Source organism: Teleopsis dalmanni, chromosome 1 (genome assembly GCF_002237135.1).
Source record: "Teleopsis dalmanni isolate 2A chromosome 1, ASM223713v2, whole genome shotgun sequence".
Taxonomy (NCBI): Eukaryota; Metazoa; Arthropoda; class Insecta; order Diptera; family Diopsidae; genus Teleopsis; species Teleopsis dalmanni.
Genome location: NC_051846.1, coordinates 196,396,974 through 196,419,905, shown reverse-complemented (window position 1 = coordinate 196,419,905; position 22,932 = coordinate 196,396,974). Strand labels below are relative to the sequence as shown.

At 27.6% G+C, this 22,932-nt stretch overlaps 3 protein-coding genes across 3 annotated transcripts; all 3 read right to left on the bottom strand.

Annotated features, from left to right (window-relative positions):
• Window positions 1–2,929: 2,929 nt before the first annotated feature.
• LOC119671110 (vitellogenin-1-like) lies at window positions 2,930–4,996 on the bottom strand. The gene is made up of 3 exons (XM_038081624.1): window positions 4,713–4,996; window positions 4,387–4,646; window positions 2,930–3,756 (listed from the first exon to the last, which is right to left on the bottom strand). Exons 1-3 carry the CDS (start codon window positions 4,945–4,947, stop codon window positions 3,052–3,054), a joined length of 1,200 nt encoding a protein of 399 aa, XP_037937552.1. The 5' UTR covers window positions 4,948–4,996; the 3' UTR covers window positions 2,930–3,051.
• A 1,818-nt stretch (window positions 4,997–6,814) lies between these two features.
• Window positions 6,815–9,013, bottom strand: LOC119671111 (vitellogenin-1-like). The gene is made up of 3 exons (XM_038081625.1): window positions 8,740–9,013; window positions 8,420–8,679; window positions 6,815–7,505 (listed from the first exon to the last, which is right to left on the bottom strand). Exons 1-3 carry the CDS (start codon window positions 8,972–8,974, stop codon window positions 6,834–6,836), a joined length of 1,167 nt encoding a protein of 388 aa, XP_037937553.1. The 5' UTR covers window positions 8,975–9,013; the 3' UTR covers window positions 6,815–6,833.
• A 6,407-nt stretch (window positions 9,014–15,420) lies between these two features.
• LOC119667013 (vitellogenin-1-like) lies at window positions 15,421–21,552 on the bottom strand. Its single transcript, XM_038076293.1, has 4 exons — window positions 21,530–21,552; window positions 16,416–16,519; window positions 16,122–16,360; window positions 15,421–16,044 (listed from the first exon to the last, which is right to left on the bottom strand). The coding sequence occupies exons 1-4, from the start codon at window positions 21,550–21,552 to the stop codon at window positions 15,421–15,423; spliced, it is 990 nt and encodes a 329-aa protein (XP_037932221.1).
• Window positions 21,553–22,932: the final 1,380 nt, after the last annotated feature.

Below are 22,932 nucleotides of genomic sequence, written 5' to 3'. Positions count from 1 at the left end.
ACTATCATTAAATCAATGAACTTTGAACTATATTTAAGATTTCATCTAAAATTCTTATATTTTTTTAACTGATAGGTTAAGCATTGTAGAATTTGAATCATAACGTGACAAAGTTCAATTTTCGAAAGCAAAACACAAAAAAAGTGAAAATGCCAAAATTAAATTTAAAAATAATATAATTCTCGCCTTACGTGTTTATATATATATGTACAACAGAAGACATACCTTACACACATATGTATGTCTCAGCAAGTTGTTGGCGCACCCCTTAAGACTATTAAAAAAAAAGAGTTAAGAGTTAAACGCACACAGAAGTAGCAATATTTGTGTGTATGTCGTTTGTGTGATGCAAGATTTTGCCATGAATTAAGGCGGGTGGTTTCACGATTATAAGAAAAATACTTATAAAAAAGTGTGAGTTAAAATTTAGAATTGTTTTATGTTTTAATTTTAGTATAATTAAATTACATCAAGATTTTGAAAAACACACATTTAAGATGCTTCAAAGGAAATGAATTGTATGAAACAGTTGAGTTAGATAGTACGCCATTCAAAGTAGGAATTATTAGTAAGAATATTAGAATTTTTATTAATTATATATTTAAAAAAAGCTGTGATAACGTACATTAATAAAAATATTAACTTACATAAACTTCTATTATTTCTTATTGCAAAAATATATGAAATATATTTCTAAGCAATTAACCTCAATACAAAAATTTTTATGCAAAACAAACACATTGGACAACTTTTTGAGTATAATATCTACACACTACTAAAATAATTTGCTGCTTTAGATCATTTCACTGCATTTTCTTAATTTTCAAATTCATCTTTCTCTTATTATTAATTTTATACATGATTTATTCAACAAATGACGTCACTCTACAATTATTTGTTTACTAATTAAAAATAAATATTGAATGCACTTGTTTTTGTTTGCTTTTTCACATTGTTTGGTTTTTCTATTGACAGCTGTAAATGTTCTAGCATTGCCATATCTGTGCAAACCAAAATACATAACAGCTGATTTAATATAGATGTAACATATTTTTAATTTTAATTATTTATTTAGTAATAATGATAGTTTAGTTTATAAAACAAATACTAACATGCATAGATATAGCTCTAGCAACTGAAGCCTATATCGGCTATAACATATATCGAGTATAAATTCGAACACAATCATAACAGAGAATATGTTGAAATATATTTTGAATTATAGTTACTCCCACGTATTAAATATATATTTAAAATAAGGACGAATGACACAGCAGTTCAGTTGCTTATTCTTAGTTAACATTAAAATTAATTTTAATGTTAATTCACAAATAAATAAATACTTAAAATTGTATAAATTAATAATAAAGTATGTTATTAATAATAAAACTCAAGTACACAATAACTGCATAGCTATAGCACGTTATAAATAACTACATATTTTAAGTTTAATAACCAAGAAAAGAATCTACTTGTTTATCTAAAATGTAATATATATAATTTAATTTAATAAAATTTATATAATTGTATTTGTATAATTGTAATAACACTGAACATGGTCTATAAAGTAGACCGAAATATCTGTTACTAAAATATATTAGACTGTGATATTTTTATTTAATCTAAAGTTTTTTTATATAATACAAAATATTATATAAAAAAATAAATTGAAAAACACGAACTAAAGCTCGACAAAATTTAAAACAATAAAATTTAAAAAAAAAATATAAATAATAATATACTTATAATTAACATTATAAGTATAATTATTATTATGTTATGATTATACAATAATCTTATTTTAGTAAAATAAAAAGCTTTGAATTTAAGAATAAGCTTTAAAAACTATGATTGTAGAAATTAGTAATAGTGTATAGCATTTTATAAAACATGTATAATAAAAGTAGTAATGAAAGGAAAACATTAAAAATGTGATGAAATTAAAAATTAGTATTGCTTGTAAATAAGAGCAAAAACGTTTTAATAAATAAATATATTATTACTGACAGTACAAGTTATTTAATCTTAATAACAATACAACGTATTTTCAAGGCCCACTTTGGAAGTTATTTATGCTTCACCGGAATAATATATTTATTCACTTAAACACATTTTTAACATTGAAAGTGTTTATGTAAAGACATCTTGTTCGTTTGTTCTATTCTTGTTTGTTCAGTACATCTTAAGAGCAAATGTTTAGTGATCGGTTATGGCATTATTTTTAAATAAAAGTGTTCATATTCATATATTCAAAAATCAACATAATCTAGAATATCAAGTCGCATTCTATTCCCATGTATCTTAGAAACAATGTTAAAATGAAAGAATAAATTTAAAAATAAAATCAGTTCTTAAACTTATTAATATATATATACAAAATATTTAATATTTATTTATTTACGGAAAAAAATTGAAGAAAACCCACTATGTTTTACTAAAATCACAAAATCATAACCAAGCTATTTTGCATAAAAATTTTTCGATATTATTATTACAATTTTATCAAGTTAAAATTATAGATTTATTACAATTTTAAATTATATATACTATTTTGCATTATTTAATTACAAAATGTATACAAAATGACAACATTTTGCAATCTCCTTTAATCTTTAAATTAAAATTATTTTTTCTCTCACGTTTACGCAGATATAAGAAAGATACTTAAAACCGCGCTTTGCATACAAATTGTATATAATATATTAATTCATTCCGTATAAATAAGTAAAAAATATCGAAGTATTAAAATATTATATTTTATAGCATTGTGAAACAGACTGAGTCATTTAATAGAATATAATTTAATTATTGAGATAACGATTTCTTTTTCTTTTTTTTTTTAAAAAAAAAGCTCAAAATTATTAGAAAATTTAATTATTTTATTCGATTAGAATATATAATATCATTTTTATAATATAGACATCAAATATATATGTATCACAATAATAATAATAAAAAACATATTTACTAATTCAAATGTTGCAAATCTGATTCTGATTACAATATATATCTTGAAAGTTATATTAGAATTATAATTCACTTAAGGAAATATTATCCAAATAACCCTTTTGCAAACCTTTTTGTTTCTGTTTTACATAAGCCACACTCTTTTTGCAAATTCATAAGAGCTTTAGCTCCATTTTTTCCAAACGGTTCTGCACCATTAACTTCTAAAAAGTAATTTCCTTTAGCATTGCGTGGAACTGCAAATCCCATTGGAACGTCATAGCCTGGACATTTGCCTTCACGTAAACGTGTCAGTGATGTACACCTTTTACCGAAAAAGTTGGCTTCACTGCCAGGATAAACACTTTCGGCAAAATATCTCCATGCACGTTCGTGCGCACATACTACAGATACACAACCAGTTGGTAGAGGATCTAAGCCACCAGGATAAAAGTCAATATCGCCCATTGGATCACGTTTACCAAGCACGCCAGGATTGCTATGTATGATATCTATAAAATCTGCATCGCCTCGCAATAGACCAGAGAGAGTTGCACCTTCATTAAAGCAAGGTTTCGCTGGATCTAAACCAGTAATCCTTGGTATTAGTGATCCACTAAGTTGCTGAAAGTAACGACCAGCTGCTCCTACAATATGTGCACCTAAGCTATGACCCATCAGATGTATTTTTTCCACTGATACAATTTTAGAGAGCTTCACCAAACCTTTGGCCAAGTTTAAACCGATCTCATCAGTATTAAAAGCTGACCATGTATAAAGTGTATCCACAAATCTGCCAGCATCGAGAGCCTGTTTCAAGTATAAATGACAACCAATCAACATTTAAAAAAGGCTAGTAAACGAGCTTTCATAGGTACACTTGGATAAGCATAAAATTATGTTAAAGGATAAGTAATTTAGAGCTATGATTTTCAAATATTGCATTTACTTAAAAATTTTAGTATGTAGTTTATATAATATCGAAATGCTATATCTGAAAGCTATGTTATCAAATAATTTAATTATAGTACGGACATAAAATGTAAGATACTTTAAAAAATATTGCTTTTGTCTTGATTGTATCTATAAATAAAAATGAAACGCTTTCGAATTCGTTGGCAGGCAACGATAAAAAAATGCATTTTAGTTAAATGATTTTAAACTTGTTTTTCTTTCTCACATTTAATTAAAATGTAATTACTTCAAGCGTAATATTTTTATAAAACTTTCTTTAAAGTATAACTAAAATTTCGCGCAAACAATAAAAAAAAAAACAACACATATTACGAAGTCACATATTTTAACTATGTTAAGTCTATCAATAAACACCAAGACCATCATCTCATTTTCATTCGAAATAGATTTCTTGTCAAAGAACATAAAAATTTTGATTACCAATCAAAACAAATTTTGCATATGTTATCATATTATAGAACATACCACAAAATTCACATCGCCTCGACAGTTGTAGGCTTTAGCCATTGTTTCAATAGCTTTGTTGTCATTAATTGTAGTAGTCCAACCGGTCGCAAAAATGACAACCTTTTTCTTAGAATCAAACTCTGGACTCTTCCACATATCTTCTGCATTTAAAAGGGAGTAATTATACTTATTGCAAGCGGTACATAACTGAAACTGCATAACGCTTATGTTTGGAGTAATTTTTGGTGAGATTGTTTCTGAAGAAAGTGCCGCAGAACCTAATTTGAGGATTATAAAATTTCTAAAATTCTAATTTTATTTAGATTTATTAATTTTCTACTAACAAATTTGATTGATAGCGCCGCTCACAAATTCAAAAGGATATCCAGCTATTAACTGCTTGCTTGCTTCGAACATGCCTTTGGGGGTGGGCAATATATTTGCGACATCTTTAACTACACCCACGCCTATATCTTTCGCTGACGATATGACATTTCGAAAAGACGCTTGTAACGAATTTACGCTTACACAGCCCACTACTATCAAAAAGAAAAACGCTATTATATTCGAAACTCTCATACTGTTCTCGGTTGTTACAACGTAAAAATACTACCGGTTGCTTCAACTGTCTGAAGCACAATGAAGTCAAAATTATATGCCTTGTGTTTTAAATTATTTTATTAAATTCAAGTTGTCACTTGAATTCTGATGAGTTTGAAATACACTTCAGTTAGATTCGCTTTTGTGATTTTCTTAGAAATTTAGCAAAATAATATGATTATTTGTTTCTATCTTAAAATGGAATATATAAATCTCTAATCGATATATGGCCATATAGGTCCATTTAATTCATCTGTGTGCCTAATAATATATTATAGTCATTATTTTTCTTCAAGGTTATTCAGAAGTAAAAAAATTAACTGTAAAATATGTAGTTCGTATCTAGAAATGATTAAAATTTTAAAAAAATTTGAGAATTAGAATTTTTTTCTAACTATAGTTTATATAAGATACAAAGTGCCCGGCAAAAAGTAATGCTAAACGTACAATGCCAACTATTTACAGCTATGGAAGCTTGTGGGCAATATCTGCTAAGCAATTATTTAGTTGTTCATTATTAGATTAAATCAAAAAATTTAATTATTTTTACATCAATTTATATATACATATATGCATATATATATATATCTTAAACAAACGACAAAGGCACACTTTCAATTTTAATACATTTAGATTTAAATAATGAATTGAAATAAAACTATTTATATATCAAAAATTAATTGTGTTGAATCTTCTTTAGAGTAATTACAAGTAAATATAAAGTAATAATACAGTAAATTCCAGAAATTACAAAAAAGCATAATGAAATGTAACAATGACTAAAATGTTGTATACTGTTAAATACTTATATGTTCTTATTACGTTATTATAAAAGGAAGGGATCATACACTGCGTCCTAAAAAATTTATTAATCGGATAGATCTTTAGTCGGATTAGAGTGTTTCTCTAAGTCCGGTTTCTTTAATGAAAGACACTATAGAGCCTATCTTTCCTAGTCTTGAATCCTTAGGATCCATGAAATAACCTCTTAGGTGTTATTTCTGCTCGTACATCAGTGCCGGGCATTCCTCAAGCGCTTGGTAAGAAGTTTCTCTCTTCTCTACAGTATTTGCAGTCTGAATTGAATTCCTAACTTCGATAGTTGTTTATTCAAACTACAGTGACCGGTCAATAATCCCATAAGATTTCTTAGGTTGTTTGTTGATTGCACTAGGCTATGGTAAATACCTATACTTTTAAGATATATTCTTGAAATTATAAATTTGTTGATTTTTACTCAGTAAATTTGTTTTTAATTAAAAATTCTTTATTAGTTATTGAGCTTATGGTCTTCATAAAAAATTATTATTTGTTAAGAGATAGGTGAGGCAACGGTAGGTGAAGTTTTCAAGCCAAATAAATGAGTTTACAAACATTGTATTCTACTTAACTAATTCATTTCAGAAAACATGTAAGTTAATTATTTTTGTTAATTATTAGTTAATTAGTATTTAATTATTTTGTTAATTTCAATTTTTTCAACTTAAAGTTCAATATTAAATAAAAAAACATCTCAAAGAAAATACAAATTTCTTAATTATATGATTATTATAACTTTTAATTAATTAAAGAAATGTTTACAAATTTGTAATGTACATTTTTTCTATCTAAATCTTTTTAAACTTTAAAATATTGTTTGGATTAAATCTATATTGTAAAATAATATGGAATTATTTACTCAAACTTAAACTCCAGCAGGTACATAACGTGATTTGAAACAAAATATATCAAAATTTGAAGGTAATTCCTTGGAAAAGGAAGCGAAAATATAATTCCTTGGAAAAGGAAGCATTGTCAATATAATTTTTATACTAATATTACTTAGTATAATATTGTTTATTCAAAACAAAATTTTAAAAGATAGTTTAATTTGTACATAATCCACACTCTCTTTGCAAATTCATATGAGTTTTATCTCCATTTTTTCCAAACGGCTCTTTATCATTGATTTCCAAAAAATAATTTCCTTTAGCATTGTGTGAAACTGCAAATCCCATTGGGACATTATCGCCTGGACATTTACCTCCACGTAAGCGTTTCATCGACGTACACCTTTTACCCATAAAATTTTCTTCATTACCAGGATAAACGCTTTCGGCAAAATATCTCCATGCACGTTCGTGACCACACATTACAGATAGGCAACCCTTTGGTAACGGATCCAAACCACCAGCATAAAAATCAATATCGCCCATTGGTTCACGTTTACCAAGTATACCAGGACTGCTATGTATGATATCTATAAAGTCAGCATCACCTCGCATTAGGCCAGAGAGACTTGCACCCTCATTAAAGCAAGGTTTAGCTGGATCTAAACCAGTAATTCGTGGTATTTGTTTTCCACTAAGTTGCTGAAAGTAACGACCAGCTGCTCCTACAATATGTGCACCTAAGCTATGACCTATCAGATGTATATTTTCCACTGGTACAATATTAGAGAGCTTCACCAAACCTTTGGCCAAGTTTAAACCGATCTCATCAGTGTTTAAAGCTGACCATGTATAAAGTGTATCCACAAAATTAGCCGTATCGAAAGCCTGTTTTAAGTATAAATAAAAACTATTCACCATTACAATGGGACCAATAATCGAAGATTTTATAGCCTATTTTGAAATATTTATAATTCGAAAATGAGTGTTTTTAAATACTAAAAACACTTAAAAATTCAGATATTTAGTACATATGTATAATAAATAAAAACAATGTTTCACAAAAATCTCTTGAACGTTATCAGTTAATTTAATTGCCGTTGAAATGTATTACTTTCGTCTCGAGTATATTTGTAAACAACAACTCAACACTTTTGAATGAAATAATTTAAAACAATTTGCTTATAATTGAAATACTAAATACTAGTTAAATAATTTTAAGACATGTTTTTGTCTTTCACAATTCATTAAAGTTAAAGTTGGTATTAATATGTTAAGCACCTATTCTACTCAATTTTTTCAGTCATTTTATTAGTGTCTCACTGAAAGGTCACTGCGTCGAGAACTACTCTCCCGTTCTGATATTAGGAGAGTTCTGTCTTTTGTTCGGTTAGGGTCTGTTACAGCACAAAAAATCAATCATGATCGCAGTGCGCCACTCCGTTGGGAGCTGGTACCCACTACTGTTTCACTGAGGATGGGAGTTGATTATAGTGCTTATGTAAGTTTCCATATATTTTATCGGCTGTTGGGTTTAGACGAATCTTTAACTAATTTAGTATTGACTTGAAGTGGTTGTTTACTTTAACTCAGAGTGTTAGTGCTTTTTTGCTTATATATTTTTTATGTATTACAACATTCACATCTCTGTGAAGATGTGTTGTTCTGATATACCAGGAAGCAATTATCGTGTAATTATTTAAGAGTAATGATTATATTTCAGAACATCATTTAAAGTATAACTATATTTACATTAAAAAAACTTAAACAAATTGTAAATAATTTCATTTTGTTAAACATACCACAAAATTCACATCGCCTCGACAGTTGTAAGCCTTAGCCAGTGCATTGATTGCCTTGCTATCATTAACTTTAGTGGCCCAGCCGGTTGCAAATATGACAACCTTTTTCTTAGAATCAAACTCTGGACTCCTACACATATCTTCCGCATTTAAAAGAGGGTAATTATACTTATTACATGCGGTGCACAATTGAAACTGAAGAAGATTTATGTCAGGAGTGAATTTTGGAACAATTGTTTCTGAGAAAAGTGCGGCAATACCTAAGTTATAACAGCATAAAATTATAAAGTCTAATTAATGTTTATTGATTTTTTACTTACAAATTTCATTAATAGTATTGCTTACAAATTCAAGAGGATACCTAATAAGTAGCTTTTTACTCTCTTCAATTATATCTTTTGGTGTGGGCAATAAATTTTTGATATTTTTAGCTGCTGCCTTGCCTATATCCTTTACCGACAACAAGGTTTTTTCTAGAGAAAATTGAAGCGAATTCACACTTAAGTAGCTCATTACCAATAGTAAAAAAAACTTTTTTATATTCGGAACTCTCATAGTGTTCTCTTTACTTAGAATATGAATATACTACCTATTCTTTCTACTGACTGATACGCAATGCAGCTAAAAAAGTCTTTGCATTATATTATTAATTATTTTAGCAATTATTAATAAGTTGTTAATACAAGTTTGAAACACATTTTAGTTAGATTTGCGTTTCTGGGTTTTTTTCAGTGTTAAGTTAAATAAACTAATTATTGGAAAAAAAAATTTTTTCTTGAAATAAAATATTTAAAAATCTTTCTTCGATGCCATATAGGACCATTCGTCTGTGTCTTTATTAAATTTACAACAATTTTTACTTAAACATAACAAGTAACAAGAACACAGTACGTGATGAATATAAAATTTTTTAAGATAAGTTAGATTTTTTGAAATAACTATCAATTATATAATATAGTCATTAATTCAAAGTCAATAGAAAGAATATTTAATATATTTCAGTAAAATATAATATATTGTCTATATACAAAATTATACAGCCGAATGCTAGTATACTAGAATACTCTTTTAACAGATTGTATTTCGGTTCATACCACATCTTATCGTTTCTTGAACCAAAAAGTAACCTCCCGCATTTATGTTACTTTGTCGAGTAACACCCTGTATATATTTTTATTACCTAATGATTTAATATTTTTTACACAATTATAAATCATATCTTAATTACAAGTTCATTAATAAGTCATTTAGGTAAGTTTTCTCTACAAAATAATTTTATAAATAAGTTCTATACTCTAGAGATGCAGTAAGACGAAATGCAAGGCTAGTCACCTGAAGTAACAGCGAGGCCTGAACGCAGGTCACACCGATGAAACTCTTAAATGACTTACAGTAATATTAACCTCGAAGTAATACTAACATAGATCCAGTGGTAGGAAAATATCTCTACGAATGAGAGGGGATGGGATTTAGTCTGTTCGAATCGCGCACTCAGTTTTCGGGGCGCCAGATCATGATCAGTGCGTAGATATTCCCCTTCGACACGCCGCAAAAAAAAAATAATACTCTAGAGGTGAGACAGTGGATAAATTAATTGACCAAACAAAGTCAAGTAAAGTAAAGTTTTAAAGTCAAATAAATAAACGTAGTTACAATTAATATATTAGTGGTCCAATATAATCCTTCTTATTGAAACACGTGAAATCACAAACATTAATAAAATAATTTATTGATGCTAAGACTAGTGATTAAAAATACCATATAATTAAAATATCCATTTATATAATATTGAACTTCATAAAAATATTCGATCCTATTTGCAAATACATATTGTGTAGAAGTCTGGCAAACTAATTATTACTGTCAAAAATATAAATAATACAGAAAGTTTAACACAAAATTTCTGAAACTTATTGAATACCAAAAATTACATTGAAGAATCGCTACAATCTCAATGTCGACAAAGTCATTCAAAACTATATAAACAACTGTCTAAATAATATATTTCAATAAACAAATAAGAAATCTGCTGTAACATACAGAAAACCTAATGTAGAAGACTAAAATGATGAGCACTTACAGTACTGCAAAACAACTGTAACTAAATTTATATAAAACTAATTTTTATATATACATATATATATATATGTTTTAATAAAAAAATATAAATTGATTGTATCTACTTGAAATTCCAATATGAGCAAATAATTACTAATTATAAAAAGTCAATACGTGCTTTTATAAAATCTGTTCAAGAAATTTGTTTCTCAACTTATTTTGTTCGGCTTTCATATACATACATATATTTAATATTTACCTGTAGTAAATTATTATTACATATTCGAATTATCTCTCTTACAGAGATAATAAGTATTTAAATCTTAAAGCTATTTACAACTATCACTATTAACTATGTGACATATGAAAAGCTATAAGTTAAATATAATAAATATATTTTATTTAATAAATAATGTGTTATATACCATAAATAATTATAATATATATTTAATAAGTACATTTTAATCTAATTTAGTTAATTATTTATAAAGAGGTTTTTTTCTTGAACAGTAGTGAACTACAACAACAAATATTCATTTTATATTATGACCATACAGCTGTTTCGAGTATTGCCAAATACCCATCATTAATGGTCTTGAAAATGGAAAATTAATTATTTATTTAAACCGAATTTGGCTAATAAAAACACAAACAAACAAGCTTTATGAATTGATGGCTTACGAGTTACATATTCATATACTCTACGTCCTTGCAACAGAATTGAATTAGTTTTAATTTATGTTCTTTCTCCATGTCATCTTTCGCAGTTAAAGAATGTATCTCAACATTGTCCTCGATGGATCCGCGGTGTATACAGTGTAATAAAAGGTCACACTTGAGTATGAATATATGTATGGTAAACCAATTATATCACTTTAAGAAAAGGTTGATAAGTCCTGTTGGCCTTTATAGTAAGTGCCATTATATGTGATATTTCTACTGCACATATAGGAATACTTCTTACTTTAAGCTAAATAGAGATTCGCTGCAGAATAACTTAGTGCACTTAACAATTCAAATTTTGATCCGCCACGTAGAATGTATGCATTCGTGGAATCTAATACTTTTTATATATTATATAGTATCATATGACGCTACACTCGAATTTTATTTGTTTGATATTAAAAAAAAATTCTTGCTCAATAATCTGTCGTATGTTTTATTATAACCACATTATCAAAATTCAACCTAAATTTCTTTGTGTTGCATTCACTAAACCTCGACAACAAATACTTTAAACTGAATTTATAAATTTATCGGAACACTCAATGCTAATCAAAGGGTTCCAACAAGACAAATAATAAAGAGATAATTATTACATTATTATATTCAGTTCAATCTTTTGGTATAAATATATTTTTGAAAATTCAGAAACCTAATGAGAATTATAAATTAAGCAATATTAAAATAGAACAAGTAATGCTAACACAAAAATAATAGGCTTGCCACCACGCTGCGAAAAAGTTAAAAAAATGAAGAAGTTTTTATATTAAGTATTAAGCTCAAAAAACTTTTAATTTTTTAATTAATTTTTAGTTAATTATATTTACTAAACTTTGTTAGTAAATTTTATATTAAAGAAAAAATTTTTTGATTTTAAATATCTATCAAACATTATGAAATAAATTTTAATGTCTATTCAAAACATTTTGTTAAATTCGCATCACTTTTATTTAAATGTCGGCTAAGTTTTGTTCTGCAGACATGAAAAACATTTTCATTTAAAATATCTAATGAAAAATTATGAAGTAGGAATTATTTGTTATAAAGTTTAAAACTTTTCATTAATAAATCATTGATAAAATGTTTTCGTGAAATTACACAAATTATAAAATCAGTTGTGTGTTCCTTTTTTTCATGACTGTTCGAATTAGTTAGTTATAAACATGTTCTTGATTCATTTCAATCGTGTAGATTTTAATAAATAATACAACTCTAGCTAGAATATTTTTAATTTGAACTATTATCAAATCGAATTTCTATTTTAAATATATTTTTTGTAGAAAGGTTTCGTAAAGTAGTAAACTACAACAACAAAAATTCTTTTTATATTATTTTAATTAATTGAATTTTTGGCTGACCATAAAACTATTTAAGTTATTGCTTAATAGTATTAAGTTAATACTCATTATCAGTGGTCTTGAAATTATTAATTTCTTATATTTAATTATTCGTAAATATCTTTTCGAAACCTCTCTCTTAAATACATCACTCTCAATTAACTAAAATAGTCACTACGGTCATACTGTCGTTAAAATCAAATTTATATTTTTTATGCTATTATTTTGATTTATTTAAATATATAATTCAAATTATATTATATATGACTTCAATTAAATTAAAAAATTATTTTATGTTGGAGAAGATCGATAAACAGCGAAACTAACAAATCATTCAGCATGCTTAGAGCATTAGCGCGTAATAGGGGTGTCTGGAAAGCTTATGTGAATAGATTAAGTTCTTGAATTATGATTGTTATTTATAAAATATATCATAATAATAATAATAATTATTGTTGTATGTACTTAACTAATATGTAAGAAACATATTTATGAATTTAATTAGTAGATTTGATTCTTTGCGCCTTTCCAGTTTATCAACTCTACAATTCTCAGTTTTTATTTTTAATTTAATTAAGTAAGAGACATTAAAATATTGAAATTACAATTATTGAATTCAGAGAATATAACTATTAAATTAATTTTAATTATTTTAAACTTAACTTATAATTATATGTTTTAATTAAATAATTAATTTTTTCTCTGTTAGTTAAATCACAATCATCAAATCAAAAAAGAAACTAGAAAATTTTACATAAAAGTTAATAATAAATAGCTGTATACATACGTATTATCAACCAAACAAACTCAGACCTTTATTTATTATAATGATATTAATAAGCAATTTATCAATTTAAAATAAATGGATAAATTTTTAAAAACTTGTATAACATAAACAAATATTTTTTCGTTAGCATTTCTTATTCTCAGTTAATATTATTCAAATAAATAAAAAATAATATGATTCATACATCTTATAAAAGATAAAAAATTGTGGCATAAATCATATTTTTTTAATTAAAATATTATGGCTTATTAAGCCGTATACATACAATGTAATAATTATAATAAAAAATATAACAACCTTTGAACAATATTTAGCGAATAGTCATTCACCTGAATAATCATTATGCAGTTTTTGCTGTGAATTATATCGGTCAAGTATTTCAAATGTCATGCTAATCGATTTTAGATTTACTACTATTAATAAAAAAATTAAGCTGGTATAACAAATTAATGTAATATATTGGAAAAATTTGAATAAACAATATTACACTTTGTTAAAAAATTGCATCTTCTACTTTTTACAAGTATAATATTAAAATCAAATTTCACTTCCGAGGAAAGAATATTGTACAAGTATTATTGTATCTCTTATAATCGAAGATGCCCCACCAATCATTATTAGCTTTTCACAGAACAAATGTTTTAATTTAAAGACTCTACACATACCAAAAGTTAGAGCCAACGCATAAATAAAGAAATGGAACTTAAAAATTAATCTGAATTGTAAAATTCTTCTTCACATGAAGAAGTTTATCGTTCACATTCTATCCAATAACAATGATATCTGTCACCTCATCATTAAGGAGAAATGATATTTGAAAAAGATGTTAAGTTATGTTGGGTTAATCTAACTCGTTAATCTATAAACCACGCATTGACCTACTGATGCTTATAGTACGTTTTCACTGGCTTCTTTAAACTAGTTAACTTACTTGAGATTCAAGTAATTCAAACAATCTCAAGTAAGTTAACTAGTCTCACGAATCCAGTGGAAACATACTATTAGCGATATAAGATATAATTAAGCCCTTATGTAAATATTGCAGTGCTTCAAGTTCTCTTTTTAAAATAAAGTTATCAAATATTTTCTAAAGATTTTTAAAGCGTATTCATATCAGACCTTGTGGGATTTAAATACAATCCCGATGTGTCTTGTTCTAATACAAGCCAACTAAGTGAGTTCGCGCTGCCATTACCTTTTATGAAATTTTGTACATATAAAACTAATACCATATGAATGAAGTATATGTTATATGAACCATTCAACAATATAAGAACATATTATAGTCCGAAAAGCGTATATGTGTTTCATATTTAACACATTATGAAATCTAGCACTTAAACTATAAGTGCATTTCCTTTACATACATACTTGTGTAAAGATCTCTCTTCACTAGGTGTTAGCCCACTTTATTTTTTGTAGCTTCACCAAACGAGAAGTCACCATTCAAATGAACATTTATTGAAATTTTATTGTATAAGGATAATTACACGAATTGATGATAATAAAATCGAATTTATAATCGAATAATCGAATAAAGAATAAAATAATACAGAATATACTCGGTACTATAAATTACACCATATTCTTTTTATAAATCTTGCATCTTATTGTTTACCAATACAATATAGTGGATAAAAAATGTATTACATTTATAGGCTACCATTTATGGAGCATATTTACATATTTTACATTTAACAATTCGAAAGCATGATGTATTGTAGCACTTTTTGGCTTGAAAAGAAAATAATTGACATAAAAAAAATTAAATTAAAGTAAAAATTAAAATCTGTATTAGTTGATGATCATTCATATTATTATTTTAGAAAAATATTATATACGAGTCCGGGAATGTTTTTTCAAAACAAAGATTTTAAAGCATTGTTCAATATATCTGCCAACTACAAACATTCATTATTTGTTGACACAACAAAATATTTCAAATTAAAAGTAATATATTTATATTTTTTAAAGTATTTAAATGTATAAAACTCTGGCAGTTTTAGCTTCTAAATTAACTTAATCATTTCTATATAATTACATAAAATATTTACAGAGAATTTATATATCACAAAGTTTTTAGAATGCTAGAAAGTTTAGGAATGCTTTGTTGCGTTCTTTCCATACGGTTTTTCTCCATTAACTTCCAAATAAAAAATACCAATAACATTCGATGGTGCTTTAAAACCCATTGGGACTTCATCTTTTGTACACTCCAAGCCATTTGGTGTTGCACAACGTTTACCTAAAAAATTTCGTTCACTTCCAAAATAAACAGATTCTGCAAAATATTCTACAGCTCGCAAATGAGAGCACTTATTATTTGTGCAACCAGTTTTTAGAGACTGCAAACCATCAGGATAAAAATCGCTGTCCCCAACAGGCTCAAATACACCATAATAACCAGGATTTGTATGAATAATATTTACAAAATCAGCATCCCCTTGACGTAAACCTCTAAATGGTCTATTATAGAAGCATGGATTTGCAGGGTCTAAACCATGTATTGTCTTCAATTTCTTTCCAGTGAGTCGAGTAAAAGCGCGTGCCGTTGCCCCTGCTATATGAGCACCTAAACTAAATCCCAATAATTGAATATTTTCTAACGGCACAAGCTTAGAAAGTATTTCCAAACCGTATGCTACATCTTCTCCATATTTTTCGACATTTAATGCTAACCATGTATAATCGATTTGAGAAAAATAACTGTTTTCTATGATCTAAACAAATATACAAATTTAATGTGAATTTTAATTAGATTAAATAGTATTCAACAAGTACTAACCAAAAAATTTACATCAACTCGACATCTGAATGCCTTTATTAAACTCTTTTCAGCAAAACTAAAATTATCATTTGATTTCCACCCATCCAACAATATAACTACCGGTTTAGAACTATCAAATCCGGTACATGAAATTATATTGCCTATGCCCAATAGTGAATAAACGTAATTTTGAGTAGCAGTCCAAAGAGTAACATTTGTTTTTTTTATATTTGGTATTATTTTGTTCGGTTCGTTACGATGACATAAACCTTTTTAAGAAAAAAACAATTATTTTTGAAATAAACATTTTATTTAAAAACTTACATAGTAAATCTAATATAAGCATATCGCCTTCTGAAATATTGTCTCCAATTGAAAAACTATAATTTTGTATTGCATTAGTCGCATCCACTGTGGCAAGACAAAAACTAATCATTGAAAAGAAAAACAGTATATTAAAATGTTTCATATTATTATTATCGGTGTAGTTATCCAATGTGTATCTATTAGAATATTACTTTAGACTTTATGGTGCTTTTGATACAGTACTCATTTTATATAGATATTAAGTAGAATAAAAAATTCAAAAGTAATTTAACAATTATATTACATTATAATAAGAAAACCTTAACATTAGTAGAAGAAAAATTTGGTTTAGCTAAAACGAAGCTTATATACGCTATACCGCATTCTAGATACTCTTTGAATTTTATATTTACTAATCTATTCAGTTTTGTAAAAAAATACTGGTACTAAAATGAAAATCCGAAAATATCAATGAAATTCTTATTATAATGATAAGCAAATAACAAAATTATATGAAACAATTAAAGGAGTTTTAAATATCACTGTAAATATTAACTATAACATAGATACCTGAAGATCTAGATAAGATTTACTGATCTTTAGTAAAACTTTTGCTATCAGTAGAGACCAAGCAATATACCTACCTATGTCATTTTTATCCATCCAGAAAAGTGAAATTTTCTGCAAGCCCATAATCTCTCCAAATCAAATATATAAGCTGTAAGATAAGCAAATGAACTTCCATATGAAGACATATGGAACAAGTGGCATCTACAAGGGCGATTTTAGGGTTCGAGACCTACTAAAATATTTCAGACCATTTTCACTAGTTATAATGGATTTTTTCAATTCAATATTCTTTATATAAACTTAAAATAAGTTTTCAAAACCTCCCTTACATATAATATGAGTTTGTGTATGAAACTATCCAAATAAAACCTATATATGGTATATTCTGTGTAGATTCTAAAAACTATATTTTTTTTTGTACAAATGTTATAACAAGCAATATGCACAATTTTTATACTTAACTAAATAATCTAACGATATTTGTATTTATAAAAAAACAAAAAATAGATTGACGATATTAAACTTTTTATTGGTTTAATATGATTTTTCAAATAAGTTTAATCTGTACTCCTATATTGTAATTATATTGCAATTAAATATTTGCACGTCGTAAAGGGCATTAGATAAAACTAGTCATTTACCTAAACTGAATTTACGATAATTTGCTGATAATAATCAGATACAAATTAATATGATAATAACATAAATTTTATTTTCTAAATATTCCATTTGAATTTTTTTTTTTTTGTTTTTATTTTATTGAAATTGCACCTAGTCTACTTAAACTAATTAGCAATATTGATATGGCGGGAACCTCATCCATTTGAATGAAAAGTTTTTTCTCATAGAGCTTCGTAGTGAGACAATTTGAATTTCTTCAAAGATAAATATAGATTTCATGATTTGTATCAGAATTATTTAAATTGTTATTAAAACACAAACAAGTCTCATTATTTTAACATATATCATCATAGAAAAAGCGATAAAATAGTAAGTCAAGTACGAATAATAAATTTTTTAAAACAGTTCTCGTGGACGTAGACGTGATCGCTTGTGATCGCTGGATTCCGCTAAGTAATTAAATAGTCGATTCAAGTTTTATATAACCGATTTATTGCTCTTAGTTTTGTCAAACGCAAACTCACAATTTTCTTTCCCTGAGCTTCTATTGTCTTACCGACAAGTTTCTGATACTCCTCCTTTCCTTCAGCCATATCTCGAACTAGTTCTTTGATCTCACTACAACACTCCTTAAGCTCACTACAGTACTGCTTAAATTCATTACAATACTGTTTCATTTGTAGCGAGTACTTCTGACCCATTTGTTACTTAAGCTCACTGGAAATCTGCTTCAATTTTTGCACCATCTGCTGCTTAAACTCACTAGAATTCTGGTCCTATTTCGTGATCATCATCTTCATGAACTCCATCATTTTCCTATTATTTAGCTTCAATCGCTACAGTTGTCTCTTCAGCGAATTCTTTATCTTGTGCATTCATACCGTTCGCCTCCAGCTTCTCAAGCTGCCTCTTTAATTGGACCACGGTTAACTACTCAAGCTTTACCATTTTCGCTTACCAGGTAGGTGTCCCATTTCTGACATCTACCTCATTAAATGAGGTAGTGATGGTCAAAAAGTGATGGTCCGGAATTTAGATTCAATCGCAGGACGACATAACTTTTTTCTAGTGATATATACTTACTTAAGTAATAACAATAATACTTACTTACTGATTTACTTACTTACTTACTTACTTATTTACTTACTCACTATTTACTTACTTACTTACTTACTTAATTACATGTTTACTTACTTACTTACTTACTAACTTACTTACCGACTTACTTATTTACTTACTTATTTACTTATTTATTTACTTACTTACATACTTACTTATTTACTTACTTACTTACTTAATCACACATTTCCTTACTTACTTATTGACGTTTTTACTGGTTTCCCACTTACTAACTCACTGATTGACTTCTAAATTTTTATTAATAATTTCAAACCATTGATATTATAATTGTCTCAATTTTTTTCACTGAAAGTAAGACGTTCCAAAAATAACTATTCTTGTATTTACAATCTTTCTTATAGCTTAAATCAATTAATTTGTGTATATCCAGTTTAAAGTGTTTATATTTGTTTTACAAATCTCGTTATAAACTCTTTGGTTTTGATTGTATATAATTTTAAAACTAAAATATTTCCTTATTGACCCATTTTTTGCAGACCTGTGGTTATTCATAATTTTAGTGTAAAACATTTATTAAAAATAAATTTGAAATAACAATAAATATAAACGCTACAGGTATCAATATATTTGCAGTAATACATTGTGACCGAAAAGCTTCCGGAAATTTTAAATAAAACGCAAAATTCTTAATCTTCATCAATATTTATTTTATCTCCTTCAAAATATGCTCCATTAGAAGCGATACACAAATGCCAACGTTTCTTCCAATCATCAAAACATTTTTTATAGGCGCTTTCCGGTATGGCTTTGAGTTCCCTCTGCGAATTCTGTTTTACGTCTTCTATGGATTCAAAACGCGTTCCTCTGAGTGGTAATTTGAGTTTGGGAAACAGGAAAAAGTCACACGGTGCAAGATCAGGTGAATACGGTGGCTGTTCGATGGTATTTATTGAATGTTTGGCCTTAAAATCGTTGATAATGTTGGCTCGGTGCGAGGGAGCATTATCGTCATGAAAAATCCATGAATTATCCTTCCACAATTGGCCATTTACGGCGGATAGCTCTCACGACCGATGCCTAGCTCTCGTGCTATCTCTCTAACACTCACATGAGGATTTTGGAACACGATTTCCTTTGCCTTTTCAATGTTTTCGTCGGTGGTAGAGGTCGAAGGTCGTCCAGAACGCGGCATGTCTTCGACGGTCGTACGACCGTCCTGAAAGGCTTTGTACCACTCATAAACTTGAGTTTTCGATAAAACTGATTCCCCATAAGCCTTTTGTAGCATTCGCAACGATTCTGCACACGAAATTTCGTTCGAAACACAAAATTTGATGCAAACTCTTTGTTCAATATTTTTTTCCATTGTTTTTTTCGCAACGCACTACTGAGGTGAACTGGTTTCAACAGCTGCCGTAAACGAACTGTCTGACAGATCGCGCTCATTTTTGGCATAGTAATTAAGGAAAGTGCTGCCAAACTACATAAACTTAAAATATCGAAAAATATACAGCGCGCGAATTTTAAATGAGAACCTCCGAAAACTTTTCGGTCACAATGTATAAACACCGAGAAGTAGCGTCAAAAGCTATTGCAATTATGTTTGCAACAATTTAATAGCTTCAGGTGAGTAATTTTTTTATAACAGTGGGTGCTAAATCATACAGAAACCGCAAATTTGTTTAAGAAACTAAAAATAAAATAAATTTTAACAAAGCCTTAGCTTACATAGGTATAAGCCGCCAGTCTTAATTACGACGCTATGAAACTAAATTTTATCATGTGTAAAACGCAAGCTTAGCTCAGCTCAGATACCATATGCACTTATTTCAGAAGTTCCTGCATTGATTACAGATTCCCCTGCCTTTCTTTATACCAACTTAGCATTTACTTTAATTATTTATTAACCAAATTTACTTGATGCAATTCTTTATACTTATGTATGTAGACCAGTGCCTCACATAATTCGAGACTATTACGTTTCTTACTTACTCATGCAAGTAATTACAAAAATTTATTATGCGTAAGAAATTTTTTTTATTGCACATTCAGTATAATTTCTTTCAATAAATTTATTTATTACACAATTAGCAAAAGTTATAGTTTAAACGCCCCTTCATTCAATAATTGTGCCACCGATTGCATATGTTTACAAATAAATTTACAGCTAAAACAATTAAAAACAAGTAAAGAGTGTTAAACAAAATCTGTGTAAAAATATTTACCCATTTATGAACAGTCGACGTATTTAGCAGTCATGCATTCAATATAAACTATAAATGCACTCTACACGTTATACATATAATATATACATATAAATAGAAATGAATACATTAATACATTAAGACTTTCCTAATTTGATTTGTACCTACTTATATCGCAAGCAGTTTATAAATAAATAAATAATCTATCATCAATTACTATACTATAAATCGAAAAACAAATACGTTTTAACAAAGAGGGAATGTAATCATAAAATTCTTTCATGACCAAAATAAACCATATAACCGTACAATGTGTTAGTAAGATGAGCGTTGACTGAAGAAACTTTCTAAACTTGGACATCTATTATATATACAATAGATCTATGTATACATACTACATGGTTATTAATTTATGAACCTTGCTATTAAGTCTTAAATTTTCTTCTTCTTTATTTCTTAATTCGATTTCGAATATTGGTGATCATATAACATAACACTATATTGTTTAATTAGCTTTTAATAAACACAATTATAAATAATGTATTTGGGTCCATTGACGTATGAAAATTGTTTCCTACCAATACCGCGCTTCCTTTCGATTAATCATTTGGAATAATCATTTAGAGTAGTTCATTTTTAGGTAGGCTATTTTCTTACCTTAGACAATGATTTCGCGCCATGCTGTTGAAATCACATATCCTCCACATCCCTACATTCAATTTTATGCAAAAAGTGATAATACAGATTTTACACAATTCCTATTTTTGTAAAAATACAATTATCGTAAAGTATCTACTTCTCATAGCGCCAGTGTGCCTGTTTTATATAAGATGAACTGCCAGTGGTATAAATCTATCTTATGATAACAATGTTTAATCTTTAAAATATTTCAATATATATGCAATATATTTTAATACATTCTATAGAATTTTGCATTCTGTAAAAACCAATAATAAGAATCGAAAATTTTGGGAAATGACCAAAAAAATATTCACCTCCCAAATTATAAACTTAACAAACTTTTTTGCCAAAGTTTAAGCACATAAGTAGTATGAAAAAACGTGCGATCGGCAGCAGCAATCGGATTTTTGGATTATAAACATTTTACTGCCTTGGAAAATATTAATACGCATTCGATGATAGACGTTATACCTACAGCTAAAACCAGTTTCTAATTGGCCAATTCACAATCTATAATGGATGGAAGAAAATTCTAGGTAATGAAATAAACCGGGCGTGATGCTTCAGCAGAAGAAATGTTTTAGAAAATATTGATACACAAAATACGGTAGGGGTTATGCAACTTAAACAAGCTTCATTGGCAGTTCACAATTTGTAGTAGTTGTAAGAAAGTCCTAGGTAATGAATTAAACCAGGGATGGAGCTTGAATATAATATAATAAGTATGAAATTCTGTTGATAAAGAATAAAAAAAAAGTAGAAGTTAAGTCGAACGCCTTAATTAATTAATGTGTTGGATTAAAATATTGAATGAGTTAATTTTCTCTCACCATTATTAGTAGGAGCTTTCTTAAGTCTTTAAGACTTACTTTAAATATACAAATGTTCACTATGAACATGTCTGCACTCTGTTACATTTGTTCATAATTAAAACATCTTCCGTATTTAAATGCGTTCCGTAAAAGTTTTATTTGCTAAAAAAAAACTAAAAATGTGTGAAGAACAAGACAGGAAAAGTTTATGTAAAACTTTGCTAAATTTATTTTTTCAAAAGTTTTTAGTTATGTGATCAAAATCCTGATTTGAAAAAAAAATCATTTTTTTACTGTCCACATATCACTTCCAAGAAATAAGGAGATTCAAATGTATGTTAATGTTCAGACACAAATGTATTTGGAAAAAAATCGATTTACATAATAACCACCGATATACAAGACTCCTTAATAGGAGAGGTTACAAAGAAAATTATGTGGAGAGCAAATATTTGTTTCACTGGAGTATTAGGGTAGCGTGGCGAAGAGAAAACTTTTATCAAAACACTTAGTTATAAAGGAAAATATATAACCTATATGAAAATGTTATCATTACATATACATATT

What these genes read in the sequence shown, in the direction of transcription:
- LOC119671110 (XM_038081624.1), bottom strand. Translation starts at nt 4,947, where the DNA reads ATGAGAGTTTCGAATATAATAGCGTTTTTCTTTTTGATAGTAGTGGGC. An exon ending in CGGCGCTATCAATCAAATTT is followed by an intron (nt 4,647 to 4,712) that starts GTTAGTAGAAAA and finishes TCCTCAAATTAG; the next exon opens with GTTCTGCGGCACTTTCTTCA. An exon ending in GAGGCGATGTGAATTTTGTG is followed by an intron (nt 3,757 to 4,386) that starts GTATGTTCTATA and finishes TACTTGAAACAG; the next exon opens with GCTCTCGATGCTGGCAGATT.
- LOC119671111 (XM_038081625.1), bottom strand. Translation starts at nt 8,974, where the DNA reads ATGAGAGTTCCGAATATAAAAAAGTTTTTTTTACTATTGGTAATGAGC. An exon ending in CAATACTATTAATGAAATTT is followed by an intron (nt 8,680 to 8,739) that starts GTAAGTAAAAAA and finishes GTTATAACTTAG; the next exon opens with GTATTGCCGCACTTTTCTCA. An exon ending in GAGGCGATGTGAATTTTGTG is followed by an intron (nt 7,506 to 8,419) that starts GTATGTTTAACA and finishes TACTTAAAACAG; the next exon opens with GCTTTCGATACGGCTAATTT.
- LOC119667013 (XM_038076293.1), bottom strand. Translation starts at nt 21,552, where the DNA reads ATGGCGCGAAATCATTGTCTAAG. An exon ending in GCGCGAAATCATTGTCTAAG is followed by an intron (nt 16,520 to 21,529) that starts GTAAGAAAATAG and finishes TTCAATGATTAG; the next exon opens with TTTTTGTCTTGCCACAGTGG. An exon ending in CATTCAGATGTCGAGTTGAT is followed by an intron (nt 16,045 to 16,121) that starts GTAAATTTTTTG and finishes ATATTTGTTTAG; the next exon opens with ATCATAGAAAACAGTTATTT.